This window comes from Peromyscus leucopus, chromosome 19 (genome assembly GCF_004664715.2).
Source record: "Peromyscus leucopus breed LL Stock chromosome 19, UCI_PerLeu_2.1, whole genome shotgun sequence".
Taxonomy (NCBI): domain Eukaryota; kingdom Metazoa; phylum Chordata; class Mammalia; order Rodentia; family Cricetidae; genus Peromyscus; species Peromyscus leucopus.
The window spans coordinates 30,660,065-30,675,273 of NC_051079.1; the positions used below are offsets into that span (position 1 = coordinate 30,660,065).

Genomic DNA, 15,209 nt, shown 5'->3' on the forward strand with positions numbered 1-15,209 from the left:
CTTCTGTGTGGCACATGAGCATGAGCATAGAGTTCTGCACACTACATGCACATCTACTACACATGCTCACACCACACTCATAAAAGTAAGTAATGGAATGAGCTCACTCACTATTGTCTTTTTCTTCTCTCTCTTTCTTTCTGTTTGTTTCAAGACATGGTTTCTCCGTGTACCCCTAGCTGTCCTGGAACTCACTCTGTAGACCAGGCTGGCCTCGAACTCACAGAGATCCACCTGCCTCTTCCTCCCGAGTGCTGGGATTAAAGGTGTGCGCCACCACTGCCCAGCTCTAAGCAGTTTAGCTAACTCCTTAAGTGGATATATGATATTATATAGAGCTGTGATGCTCCTTAACCTGCATAAACAGTAAAACTACACTTTATAAAAAGGACACACCGACAACAGGGCACAGTGGGACATGCTTCTAATCCCAGCATTCAGGAGATTGAGTCAAGAGGATCATGAGCTCCAGGGCCAGCCTGGGCTACAGTGAGACCCTGTCTGAAACACAAAAAAACAGACCAAAAAGGAAGTGGCCTAACAACTTTGTGTAAAGATTAAAAACTCCTAGGAAACAGAAATTACTTGTTAAACACAAATAATGTGGCACAAACCATTTCTCTTGGAGGCCCAAAGGTGAAAAAAATGCAAGTTTATTTTAGAAATCAAGGAGAACTGATATAACTATGATTACATACAGAATCCAACAGTTAGAAATGAAGTCTATGTAGATCTAGCTTGAGATTCTCAGGGCAGAAGTACCTTAGAAACCATATTAAATCTCCAATTTGCATGAGCTCAGTGAACCAGATAGACCATTGTGTCACCAATATCCGTGCGTAGCCCATTCTCCGTGAGGTGAACTTTCTTGCTCACTAGATCCACATGGAAAACAGCATTTTCGGAAATGAGTGTCTTCTCACTGTGTTCTCTCCCTAGGACTGGAACTCGTCGAGGCCCCAGCAGAGGATCATCAAACCTCATCAGTTTCACTTTGGAAAGATCTATAGCAGAAGAGAGCACCAACATGAGCATCTGCATACAGTCATTGACACAATCCAGTTGTAATAGCCAAACACAAGCACTGTCATCAGATTCTCAGGAGCCAAGCTAGCATCTAGTAAACTCATCCCCTTCCAGCTTTACGCCTGATTCCAAACAGTCAGAGAATCTGTGTAACACATCCGGAATGTAACACATCCAGAACACCAAACTAAGACGGGGGGAAATAGTGTTCTTTTTGTTTTAAGTGCCAGCCTATGGTTTAAATCATCTTTACATGCTTCAACAAAACCTTTGGTGCTCTTGAATGTACTCAGCTGGTGAAGGGACCCTTTTTGAGCTATTTCTAGAGAATTCACTGTGAGAAACAGTACTACCTATTTCTTCTTTTGCTTAAGAGATAAGAAGTGCTTGCAGCACAAGCTTGTGAGAATCAAGAAGAGAAGGAGGAGCAGAGGGAGGCACAACTTTGAGATGAGCTCCAATCTGACCTGCATCTGGTCTACTATTGTGCAAGCTAGTGAAATGGCTCCTGACCAAAAACAAATAGGAAGCAAAACAGCTACCCAAAACCAAACAAGTGCTTGCCCTATGAATAAATTTATGATTCAACAATCTGGTCAAAAAATTTTTATTTAACCAATTCTGAGACGTCTCAACATCAAACAATTTTGTCACAAATGCTCGCTCTAGGACTATGCCGTTCCGAGCATAGTGTGGCCAGTTATGCTTCACCTGCCCCTCCCCCAAAGACATTTCCTACATCACTTCCAAGCTTTTCTAAAATAGATCACTGGGTGGTCTGTGAGCTACATTCCCTCATGGTGTCTCAAGAGGACAAAGCTGAGCTTTGTAAGGGATAAGAGATCAAAGAAGACATTAATGCAGCTGGCAGCCATACCCAGAGTACAAGTCTTGCAGGCATTCTCTTCTCTCTGGGAAACAAAGACTGAAAGGCTGCAAGTTTAGAGAAGAGCTCTCAGGGCTTACAGAGCAATTACCTGCATCTGCCATAAAAGCCAACCCTGCCTGGGGGTGTTCAGAGTCTCTGCAGAAACCAACAAAGCACAAGCCCTGAAACCTAACATAGGAGAGAGGCATCGAGTCTTCCCCAAGCCTGCATCTTATTTGGGCGAACACAATTCACTGTAACAGCTATTGCAATTTCACCTGTACATCAGCGGCACCAAGTATTTTGCTATAGAAGCAGTAACAAGCTCTGCCAGCAGATTTTATACATTCACTGCAGCTCGCTCTCTAACAGTCTTCCCTCGTCATTTCAACCAATTCTAATTCGAACTATTTCAAAGAAACCTTAACACTCAATCAGCCTTCTAAGTGACAAAACACATTTGCTTTGATGTTTTGCCATGTAGTTCATTACTGCCAATAAATTCATAGGGCTTTCGTAGTGGCCTTTCTATCTATTCTTATCCTAGATCTCTGTCATCACCGAAAATGTTGAAATTTAAGTCTGCAACCACACAAGATTTAAGGCACTTAGAGAAAAGATAAAAGCGATTGAAAGCCCCTAGGGACTGATAACATGAAATGGAGCCTCTCACCTCCAAGTTATTAGTTCATATGTGGCATACGTGTGAGTGATTTAAAGTCATTATCATCAAGAGTTGCTCAGTGAGTGGCCTTTGTGGAGTGAAATGATGGTTTGAGTCTAGTTCCTCCTGGCCCTAGATCATAATCACTCTCAATACAATTGGCACTAATTGGACGGCTTGCTAGCTAGTGCAGCGGACAGACTATGAAGTGTGTTATTGAATTGAACTGTTTTTCTATCTTACATACTCAATATGCTCGGCCCCCATACATATCAAAGCAACCCGAAAGCCTACGGAAAGTATCAAGGTTAGATACTTCTGTGGATTCTCACGTAAATACCAATTTCAAACTTTGCTAATGCATCTATCCATTTTCCAGACTTAAAACACTATATATTATTCACAGCTTGTATGAGTAGAGAGTGGAAAAACTGTACCAGAGGCTCCATGAGGAAAGACAACAAATAGAAAGCAATGCCAGCACAACTCTGAGGAACCCAGGCAGTGTTCTGAGGACCTTTAAATGGAAGTTGACTTAACATCTTAAAAAAAAAAAAAAAAAATTGCCAGGCAGTGGGGGATGCATACCTTTAATCCCAGCACTCAAGAAGTAGAGGCAGATGAATCTGAATTTAGAGGCCAGCCTGGTCTACAGAGCGAGTCAGAGCTATACAGAGAAACCCTGTCTGGAAACCACTCACCCACAAATAAATAAAATTTATTAATTTATTTATTTTATGAGTGTGTGTGCATACATGCATTAGCATGCATGTGTAACTCAGAGGACAATTAAGTTTCTCTTCTTCTACGACACCATGTGGTGTGGTGGCCCACAGGTGCCTCCTAGTGAGACCTTATTCAAGGTCAAAGAATCTGAGCTCACTTTACCCAGCAGGGCTGCATAATGGGATGATTTGACCATGGGTCATGATTACCAGGTGTTTTAAAGGGTCTACACTTGGCCGTACATTGTGCTTTGATCTTGAAAGGGTAGTCTTTTGCCTTTCCCCTTGACATTCTAAAAAAACTCATAAGAATAAGGGATGGGGGCTGGAGGGATAGCTCAGCTGTTAAAGGCTAGGCTCACAACCAAAAATATAAGAATAAGGGATGGGGCGAATGGGTATTGACCCAGGGCCCTCCTGAAGTATCCTGTGTCGCTGTCTTTCTCCTCATTGCTATCTTTCTATCTAAAAGTTCCTCATTCTTCCCTCCTCCACCCAAGAACCCTTAGAAAGGTGGGAGCAGGTTGGAGATGGACTCCAGCAGACTCCCACAGTGGGGACCAAGGTCATCAGCTTGGCAACAAGTGCCTTAGCTCACTGAGGCATCTCACTGTCCCCAATTTAACTCTTCCCAATACAATTTTCAATGCAGAAACATGTCCTCTAGTATACCACAACCTCATAATAAGGACCCACAGGTCCCTACAAATACCTGTTTTCTTTAAAAGCCACTCTAAATGTCTTCCAGGGCTACAAGTTCTTCCTACTACAAAATCTGCTTAAGACTGAACAAAAGCAATACAAATATGAAGAGGCTTCCTAGATATTCATACTTTCAAATTTTCAAGTCCTGCTTATTTGTTCTAAAGGCATATCTATCATTCTATGCTATTTCACTAAGGAAACTTAATAAATGCCTATATGGGCTAGAAAGATGGCTCAGTGGTTAAGAAACTTGCTGTTCTTGCAGAAGACCCAGGTTCAGTTCCTATCACCCAGTTACAGGTGGCTCACAACCACCTGTAACTCCAGTTACAGGAGATCTGACACCTCTTTCTGGCCTCCATGGATGCCTGCACTCACATGGTGCACATACATACACTCAGGCATATACATATACACATAATATAAAAAACAAATCTTTAAGAACATCAATGAATCTTGGAAAACAGTGTGTGTGTGTGTGTGTGCGCGCGCACATGTGGGTGCACTCACATGTGCATGCAAAAGCCAGAGGTCAATGCTGGGTGTTTTCCTCTGTCACTCTCCACCTTATTATTTATTAAGAACCCGGAGCGTGCTGTTTCAGCTGCATTGGCTGGCTATCTGAACTCCATCTGTCTCCACACACCCCTCAGCTTTGGGGTTGCAGACACAGGTCACTGCACCTGGCTGGTTTTTGTTTTGTTTTGAATACAGGTGCTGGGGACCCAAACTCAGGCCTCCCATCTGCATAGCAAGCACTCTCCAGACTGAGCTAGCTCCCCATGTCAGCCCACGGGAGACATTTTGCTTAGGGAAAAAGCTTAACAAGAAAGGAAAACTGCTGCTGGGTGAAGTGGCGCATGCCTGTAGCTCGAGCTGCTCAGGAGGCCAGGCAGGAAAACTGCTTAAGTTAGGTCAGGGCCGGATAACAGTGAGGAGTCACATCTTTTAAGAAAAAAAAAAAAAGTCTACTAATAAAATGTATCTAATCTTTAAAATAAAGTATAGATACATAGATCCTACTTCTGTGAAGTACCTACAATAGGCAGGGAGGTGAAGGGTGGTCACAGGGACTAGAAGGAAACAGGAAGAGGCAACAGTTACTAGACACAGGGCTTTGGTTGGGAATATGAAAAGTTCTGTGGCTGAACAACATGAATACACTCAATGACCTGAAAATGACTCCAACAGCCAAGCATGGGGGGCCACACTTAAAATCCTAACCCTTTTATATTTTTGGTTGTGAGCCTAGCCTTTAACGGCTGAGCTATCCCTCCAGCCTGCCTTTAATCCCAGCACTCAGGAGGCAGACCCAGGTGAGTTCGAGGCCAGCCTGGGCTACAGAGTGAGTTCCAGGAAAGGCGCAAAGCTACACAGAGAAACCCCATCTCGAAAAACAAACAAACAAAAAAAATCCTAACCCTCAACAGGATTGGAAGCCCAAGGCCAGCTGAGCTACACAGAGACAGCCTCAAACAAACAAACCCAAAAAAAAGTACATTTTATGTTTATAAATAACTTACTATAATTACAAACTTTTTTTTTTTTTTTCGAGACATGGTTTCTGTGTAGTTTTGGTGCCTGTCCTGGATCTTGCTCTGTAGCCTAGGCTGGCCTCGAACTCACAGAGATCTGCATGGCTCTGCCTCCCAAGTGCTGGGATTAAAGGTGTGTGCCACTACCGCCTGGCTACAAGAAACCATTTTCATAAAATAAAATCCCTTACTAGTCCACTGTGGTTAACCACACGTGTGGTGAAACACAGTGTGCGCTCTCTTCCTCCTAACACATTTCCTTTGCTCTCACGAGGCCCAACTAGACAACATTTTCTCCATAAATACGCCCATAATCACCACAGCTGGAGAGCTCACCTCCCTGTGGCCTGGACTCAATCTTCACTTTTCTTATGGACTCAGTAGTTTCTCCCTCAATTACAGACAAGTGTTTCAATAGCCTAGTTCCCACCCTTTCACTCCATACAGCTCCTAATCAACAGTGCTCTAAGGAATCCTCAAACCCAGGATCAACAATTGTTCTTACACATACTGCAGGCAGACTCTCAGCAGACATCCAAAGCGCAGGAACCAACCAACCAGAGCAGAAACAAAAACATATGTTAAAGTGAACTCAAGTCTTCTATTTTAATAGGATATGACCACTCAATACAGTTCTATAAGTCAGGTTACTGTTGGGATTTAGAAATACTGTTAGCAAATTTTTATGATGGGCTGGTTAGATGGTACCGTGAGTAAAACTCTTGCTGCCCAACCTGACCACCTGAGCTTGATCCTTAGAATCCATGTAAAAGTGGAAGAAATGCCCTGCCTAATCACAGTAACTGTAAAGAAAATTTTTATACTGATTGAAAGTAGGCTAGTTCTTTTTTTCTGAGACAGGCTCTCACTGTAAATCCCAGGTTGGTTTCCAGATTGGCCTCAAACTTTTGATCATCCTACTCCAGCCTCCCAAATGCTGGGGATATAGGTATGTAACACCAAACCCAAACTAATCCATTTTGATTATTATCAAAAAGAAAAGAGGGCCAACAAGATGGCTCAGCAGATACAGGTGTTTGCACAAGCCTGATGACTGAAGTCTGACAAGCTGGCCTCTGACCTACATGTATGTGCATATATACACATACATACTTACTAAGTGAAAGTCATAAAAAATGAGATATAACTCAATGGGAGACACCTTGCCTAGCATGTACAAGAACCTGGACTCAAAACCTGGCACTGCAAAGAAATGAGGGGCTGCAGATGGCTCAGAGGTTAAGAACATGGGCTGTTCTTCCAGAGGCCCTGAGTTCAATTCACAGCAAGCACATGGGGGCTCACAACCATCTGTAATGGGATCTGATACCCTCTTCTGGTGTGCAGGCAGAAACACGGTATATACAATAAATAAATCAAAAAAAGAAAGAAAGAAAAAGAAAAGAAATAAATACATAAAATTCAATGAGAAAAAGACCAATCCTGGGGACACCTGTAATTCCAGCAGTTAGGAGGCAGAGGCAGAATTGTCACAAGTTCAAAGCCAGCCTGGTCTACATAAGCAAGTTTCAAGTCACCTAGGGCTTCATGGAAAGAGCCTGTCTGAAAACACACACACACACACAGTGAGGGAGAAGAGATAGGAAGAGAGGGAGAGATCAATATCCTCTAAAAGACGGACATTAACATTAGTCAGTCTTTATAATCCTGAAGAAAAGTACTGGAGACATACTGACCTGTCTCTCATGGACCTGGCTAGAGTAGAGTGATGGTTAATCTTCACTAACTTGACTGCATTAAGAATCAAGGAAGCACAGATCTGGATATGGAAGGGCATTTCCACAGAGGTTTACCTGAGGAGAGGCCTACTGCGAATGTGGGTGGCACTAGCCCATGGACTTGGGTCCAGACGGACTCGGAAGGAGAAAAGAGTAAAGACAGCTGAGCATCAGTGCTCTCCCACCTGCTTCCTGACAGCAAATGTACTGTGGCCAGCGCTTAAAGATCCCGCGGCAACAGCCAAGGGCTAGTCTCACTGCCAGGCCTTTGCCACCATGCACTACACCCTCAAACTGAGAGTTAGAATCAATCTTTCCTCTCTTAGGTCGCTTCTTATCAGGTACTTTTTCATAGTAATAAGAAAACTAAAACACTTGGTACTGAAAGGGGAAGCCACAGCACTCAGGAGGCAGAAGCAGGCACATCTCTCTGAGTTTCAAGAAATCTGGTCTACATAGCAAGTTTCAGGCTGGCCAGGGCTGAATATATAGTAAGACCTGCAGGGGAGGGAAGAGGGTGTTTATATTGAATTTAAATCACAGAACATGTACTCTAGTCTAGATCAGAAATTGAGATTATTTATATATTTTGCCTGGAAAAACACTGTTTAAAAGAAAAAAATAGGAACTTTGGAGTCCAACAGTTTGAATTCTAGGCTTGTGATTTCCCAGCTGAACAGACTTTGCAAGTTACTTTGTGAACTTCCACTTCACTATCGATACAAGGGGAATAACAATAATACTTACATTGTAATTGTAAAAAGATTAAAAAGCTAATGCATGGAAGATAATCAAAAACTCATTCTATTTTTCCTCTTTCCCTAGGAAGAGACCAAGCTGGATAACTTTGTCTAGAATACTAAGGGTATATGTTTCTAATTTTGAATTACCACAAGAAACATAAATCACTTATTGTAATTTTAGAACCACATAGGATACTGGAAAAATATCCAATCCAGAGCACTCATGACATTGAAAGAAAAGAGAATTGGCTTGGCACTTAAGCAGCACAAAGTTACAACTACCTAACTCCAAACAAGACCAAAAGAATCTAGGTCCCCAGTGTGGGGCCCAATTCTCTTCCCACAGCTGCGTAACACCATCCCTTCTACTTACAACTCATAAATACACGCGCCTCTGCTAAGTGGGCGTTTCAAGGACACTATTTTACCTTTGATTCCTCGGTCCATTTTCATTAAGCGTCTGATGATGGACTCACAGCTGTCTCCTTGCCTGACATCAATTTTGGTTGAGAAGTGGCCATTGGATGGCTGGGGATTTACTAGGAAAATTGACACACCAGGCTAGGAGAGTAAAAATATAAGTTATGACACATCAAACTTGAACACTGCCAAAAATAAGGGCAATCTCCACTGTATTTTTTTTTTGCTTTTTCTTCTTCTTTTTTTTTTTTGGTTTTCCAAGACAGGGTTTCACTGGCTGTCCTGAAACTTTCTCTGTAGACCAGGCTAGCTTCAAACTCACAGAGATCCGCCTACCTCTGCCTTCTGAGTGCTGGGATTAAAGGCATGCATCACCATGCCCAGCCCCTCTTCTACATTTTCAATACCCACTAAAGTCATTTCTAATTCTGCATAAAATCATGAGCAAGACACATGAAAGAAAAACTGTAAGTTCATGTTTACACCTAGATGTCTTGGTAAAACGGATTACAACTGTATGTATCAATGCTGGTGACAGACTATAACAACAACAGCATTTTCTCTTCTCACAACTACTATAATTTGTTCAACTTCTCTATTACAGGCCAGGCACAGGAAGAAGCACTTTATTAGACATGACTTCCATATCCACACAGGGAAAATTAAAGCTGTATAAAACACACTGTTTCATTTATTCACTTCTGCAAGCCACACCATGAGACAATGAAAGAATTATTATAAAATTCAGGTGTGATAAACTCAGGTCTCCATGATATGATTACCTTACTCTTTCAAAATAGACCAGTTTTCAATTAAAAATGGTCCAAATAACAACATGTCTAAGTCCTCTATTAGAATATTCTATGCAGTCATAATTGTAGTCCAAAGCTGAATGGATTCTTAGAGACTAAATAGAATCTGTAAGACCTTTATACGTCTACCAATAATGACCAAAAAATAAGGAGAAGGCAATTCCAGCATTAATTAAGATGATGAACCTGCCTGGTTTATACCAAAAAGCAAAAAGCCTTGCATAACAGATAGTCAGAATAAGACATTTGAAAGTTTTGTCATGGTTTAAAAGTCTTACCCACAGCTAGCTTGTTTTCATTTTTTCAGTAAAAACCAGGTTCAAAGCTGGGTGGTGGCTACACATGCCTAATCCCAATGCTCAGGAGGCAGAGGCAGGTGGATCTCTGTGAGTTCAAGGCTAGCCTGGTCTAAAGAATGAGTTCAAGGATAGCCAGAGATACACAGAGAAACTCTGCCTCAAAAAACAAAAAATAAATAAATAAAGAGGTAAATAAACAAACAAATAAGTAAATAAATGGTCCAGAGCCTCTTACTTTGGTTTTTAAAACTACAAATAATAAACAACACTACCATAAGGCATAACCAGTACTGCACAAGCCAGAACAACAGAACACCTAAGTGCAGCCCCATTTTAACCCTTCCTATTCAATTCCTTCCACCTATGAATGACGATGTTGCTCTTGTCTAGGCCTAGAGCAATGATTCAACATGGCATCTTCAACTTACTTCTGTTCTGAAAACATTAAGCGGCTTCCCAGGACAACATTCTTCCCTGACTTTATCGTCAGCTTCAGAGGCAAACTTGACTTCTATATGTTCTAGCTAAACGGATAGGGAAACAAAAGTCATTAGCAGCACTTAATATGGCTGAAATCAATCACCACCTCATCTCATTAAGAGCAAACTGGTTTCTCCACTTAATACGAAACGATCTGTACAATTTATTGTTTTCCTTACAAATATGAAGTGAAATGTACAATGTTATTAACATTCATTCATATTAGCTGTTTCATGGCATTGTTCTTTACAGTTGTGTGTGTCACTTTCTATATCGGAATCTGACATCTACCCACCACAAAAGAAAGAGCATGAAAACCTTCCACCTAAACAACAGAAGCTCCAAAGTTTATCATTTGAGAAGTACATAAGCAGAATAGTTCAGTAACGAAACACACTGCAGATTCCTGAATCTGACTCTGAGGTGTGTACCTACTGTCCATGTGAAAAGACTAAAAGGAGTTCCTGACTGTTGAAAATGTATACATGAGCATTTAGAGATACACATAAAACAGATGTCTGCTAATCTTTGACTTCGTGATCAACAGGCCTAGCAGGCACAGGCTCTGGGCTCAAACACCAGGGACAAATGCACAGTGACAATGCGTTCTCGTGGAGAACTCTCCTTCAGCTGTGCTCAGGAAACAGTTCACAGTCATTCTAAACCCACATGGTTTTCAGTGTCTTCATTATCATTAGAGCCACATTCTGAGTCTTCTAACAGTATTCTGCAGCAAATTAATTTTCCTTTTGCCTCAGCTAAGGGAAAGCATTTTTAGATTCTGTGTAAGTTGTACTGAAAATGGACCAGGACCACAGATTATAATTAAGTCAATTCTGTAACTCTGAGGTCTGAATTTGGGACAATTAAAGCCTTCCTATTATGCCACATTCTAAAAGGCATCTAAATACAAAAAAGTGTCGCTCTGGTTTGGGGCTATGGGTTTTCTTTGTGTGTGTGTGTGTGTGTGTGTGTGTGTGTGTGTGTGTGTGTGTGTGTGACACGTGCTTCTGATTCTTCTGATTGCTTTAAAGACAATCTAAGGAGAATCCCTAGCCATATATAGCCCATGTTTTACATATAAGATAACTGATAAATGAATAAAGTGACAGATCATTTTCTTTCTGCAATTTTTATATCCACTCATTTGCTTTCATCTGCAAAACGTTTATTAATTATTTAGTAAAAGTTCTAAAGACTGAAGATGAAGTTTATGGAAAGTATCCTAACAGGCTGCAGAGCTGGACTGGTTTTATAGGAAACCACAGTAATTAGCTATGCAATCCCCAGCCCTCTTACCTCGAGAGAATTTGTTAGGTAGACTATGTTCTCCATAAGTACTGCCAGCTCATCAAATTCCAACTGTAAATCCAAGACTTGAGGTCCTTTCTTCTCCATATTTTCCTAACAGCCAAATGGTTTTGAAAAACAAAATCATATTAAAGACATGTTTAAAAGACTCTATTTTTCCTAAGTAATCAATCATTCTCTCAACTGATAAAACCTTTACATTTCAGCAGGTAAATGAAAGGCCTTTGACTCATGGGTTTCCCTTATCTTGCTTGTTAATGCAATTACTTGCTCAGAATAATTGCCATTTAAAATAAGATAAGATTTAAGGAAGAAGTGAAAACACTGGAAGGCTTGGGATTTCAGGCATTGAAAATAAATGTGGTTTTAAAACTGTGTGTTTAGATGACTTACTGTACAAATGGATTCATGAAAAAAATTTATGAAAAAAAATTTCTTCAGCTAATTTTTTTTTAATTTTCCAAGATAACAAATAGTAAAAGTCCCAAAGATATTCCTGCAAAGCTTAAAGAAAAACTGACACTGTCATACTATATAAGTATTCATATAATCTTGTGATATTTAAAAAACAATTTCTTATTCTTAATTTTCTTCAACATTAAATATCTGCTACTCCAAACATAATCTTAGTGGTCCTTCTCCTTAGGTGCACCTACAGCTGTGTAACACAATGCGTTACACTCCTGGGAAAGTAGCCCCACATTGTTCCCACTGTGCACAGGCTACCATCTGCAGTTGACTGGCACCTTTCTATAGGGAGCATCAGCTACTGATCCCAGTGCACTGCGGGTGCTCCTCACCGGTCCTTCCCCCATGGTGACATGGCACAAAGGCAATCGGGCGGGGGCCAGTGCTGCTCTTAGTCTCCCAACCTTCAGAGCCACAAGGCAAAGAAACTCCCGTGTTTATACAAACTATCGTCCAGCCTTGGCTAGGGATGTCACATGGTAGGATGCTTGCCTAACATGTGCAAAACACTACATTTAATTGCCAATAATACCACAAAAAGAGAAAGAAAAAATTATCCAGTCTGTAGTACTCTGTTATAGCAGCAGAAAATGGACTAAGATATCACCTACGTTCTGTTTCCTTTCCCATAAAGTACAAGAAAGGCAGTTTCTTTAGAACTGCCTCATTTCCATATAGTCCAGATTGGTTTTCAACTTAATATGTAGCTGAGGAGTGCCTGAAATTCTTATCCCCCTGCCTCCACCTCCCAAGTACTGGAATTATAGGTGTGTACCACCACACCTGGTTTAGTGTGGTGCTGGGATCAAACCCTGAGCTTTGGACACAGTGAGCATGCTCTCTACCACATGAGCCACATACCCAGCCCAAGAAAGCTATTCTCTTATTCTCAGATCCATCGATCATTTTCAACATTTGCAAAACCACTGCTTTTTTTGCTTGGCACATCAACAATACTATTTAAGAATATATTACTGCTGGGCATGGTGACACACACCTTTAATCCCAGCATACAGGTGGCAGAGGCAGGAGGAACATTTAATTTGAAGCCAGCCTGGTCTACAGAGCAAGTTCTAGGACAGCAAGGACTACACAGAGAAATCCTTAAAAACAAAAACAAACAAACAAAACAAAAAACAAAAAAAAAAAACAGGCAGGAGATCTCTGTGAGCTTGAGGCCAGTCTTATCGTTCCAGGCTAGCCAGGACTACAAAGTGAGACCCTGTAACAAAAAATTAATTAACTGAAAAATAAGCAGCCAGGCAGTGGTGACGCATGCCTTTAATCCCAGCACTTGGGAGGCAGAGCCAGGCGGATCTCTGTGAATTCGAGGCCAGCCTGGTCTAGAGAGTGAGATCCAGGACAGGCTCCAAAATACACAGAGAAACCCTGTCTTGAAAAAAAAAAAAAAGAAAGAAAGAAAAAGAAAAAAGAAAAGGAAAATCTGATACTGAGATCCTGAAGAACTCAATTCTTTCATAACAAAGAACTTACCAGCCCAATACATCAACAGCCACTGTACTATCCACGAATCTAGCCACGGTCACTGTAGTGCATGCTGCTCAGTTACCCACAGAAATGTGGAAATGTCATTCCAGTCAAAGGATCCACTAGCAACACCCTAACACGAGCCAAAGAACGTACTTTCTTCCTCAAAATTGGAGAGGAAGAAAGGCAGAGCATGGGAATAAGTCAGTGCAGCTACTCTAAGCCTAATTTTCTTCTAGAATACATATTTTCATATATTCAGCAATTGTGCAAGTAAATTCAAAATCTGACTGTTCATGTCTCACAACCACTGACTGAAAAGTGCTATTTTAGCATGTCATGCAGGGAGATTGGGAAGGCTTTTCTCTTCCCTTCCTCTGTCCTAGCTAACCATTTCTTAAGTGGTCATAGCTGTCCAAGGCCCATACTCACTCACCTTAATCATGGCAACAAATGGCATAACTTTCTTCATATATTTCTTCAATTCTGGCAAATTGCCTAGTTCACAAGCAATGACTTTGTTATCAGGCAATTTTCCACCGTTGGCCTAAAAGTGGAAGCAGGAGAGGAGTGTAAAGAGAAATATTTAAAGATGATACGAGACCACAGGTATGCCTGCAGGAACTGTGCCAGATATAGAGGGTAGCTGCTGGAGAGGATGCTCAGCCTAGCATCATGAAGTACAAGTTCAGGGGCTGATGCAGAAAGATTCCTTTCTGAATAGAAGAGGCCTGTTTGTCAGTCCAAATGAGGAACACAAGTGCGGTGCACCGAATATTTGCCTTTCTTAATAAAGGCAGCCCCTCCTGGTAAAAGACTGACGCAGTCTTATAAAGATCTTGTCCTCAAGTTCAAAGATCTTATCATTTCATTGGTCATGTTAAAAAGGAAAGCAATACATTGCTTATATAAAACTTATATATGACTACTTTGGGAAGATTTTTCCCCCATGATTGTGTGAGTGAAAGTGTATGCATCTGTGTGTGAGTCTGTGTACATGAAAGCAGGTGCCCACAGAGGTGAGAGGTATCAAATCCCCATGGAGCTAGAGTTGCAGGCAGTTGTGATCTGCCTGATGTAGGTGCTGAGATCCAAACTCAGGTCCTCAGCAGGAGCCATCTCTCTAGCCCTGAAATATGATTGCTTTTGAATAGTCTCCTGGGGGGGGCGCGGTAGGGAGAGGATTCCCTAGTTTCTGATGATAAAAATAGTGTCATTTCTATCTACTCAAAACAAAACAAAACAAACAAACAAAAACAGTTATCACATATCACCAATGGACAGTCATGTAATGGTACACAGACATACACACATGCAGGTAACATACACTTAAAATAATATACATATACATACTATAATCATACAGATAAAAAAAATTAAAAAGAAAAGTTAGGGTCAAGAGTAGTGGCACACCTTTAATCTCAATACTCAGGAGGTAGGGGCAGGCAGATCTCTGTAAGGGATTGGCTGACCAGGATTAGCCATAAAGATGTTGGAGGACTGAGGAAGTCAGATAGAGAGGGACAGGAAGAGAGAAGGGAAGGTGGAGGGAGATTTCCGGGGTTTTTGGATGGGGAGGATTGGACGTGGAGAGCAGGGTCAGCCGATTACTGATTCCATCCTTGATTCAAGGTGGCTTTCTTGGCACAGCCGATTGACTGTGAGAACAATCCTACCACAACAGTTCTGAAGGGAATCAACATCACCTCAAAGTGGCTTCGCAGGACCGACAGGGTGACGTGCTGCCAGAGAGGGTAGTTCTTTGCCACGTAGATGGTGCAGTGTGAGGGCCTCTGTGGTGGTTGCTTGTCAGTCTTCTGCACAGGAGGAGAAAAGAAAAACATGGGTCCTGTGTAATCCAAAGATGGGAACACTCAGCACCTAGACTACCACCCTTAACAGCTGGAACATACATGCTTCAAACAT

The 15,209-nt window shown here is 41.5% G+C and overlaps 1 protein-coding gene across 1 annotated transcript in view; it reads right to left on the reverse strand.

Annotated features, from left to right (window-relative positions):
* Window positions 1-620: 620 nt before the first annotated feature.
* Window positions 621-15,209, reverse strand: part of Lars1 (leucyl-tRNA synthetase 1) — a 58,573-nt gene continuing 43,984 nt past the window's right edge. The window contains exons 27-32 of the mRNA XM_028881712.2: window positions 14,990-15,100; window positions 13,720-13,830; window positions 11,316-11,420; window positions 9,965-10,060; window positions 8,434-8,566; window positions 621-1,004 (exon numbers count right to left, since the gene is read on the reverse strand). Of these exons, the coding sequence (XP_028737545.1) occupies window positions 799-1,004; window positions 8,434-8,566; window positions 9,965-10,060; window positions 11,316-11,420; window positions 13,720-13,830; window positions 14,990-15,100 (762 nt within the window). The 3' untranslated portion in view covers window positions 621-798. The remainder of the gene's footprint in view (window positions 1,005-8,433; window positions 8,567-9,964; window positions 10,061-11,315; window positions 11,421-13,719; window positions 13,831-14,989; window positions 15,101-15,209) is intronic.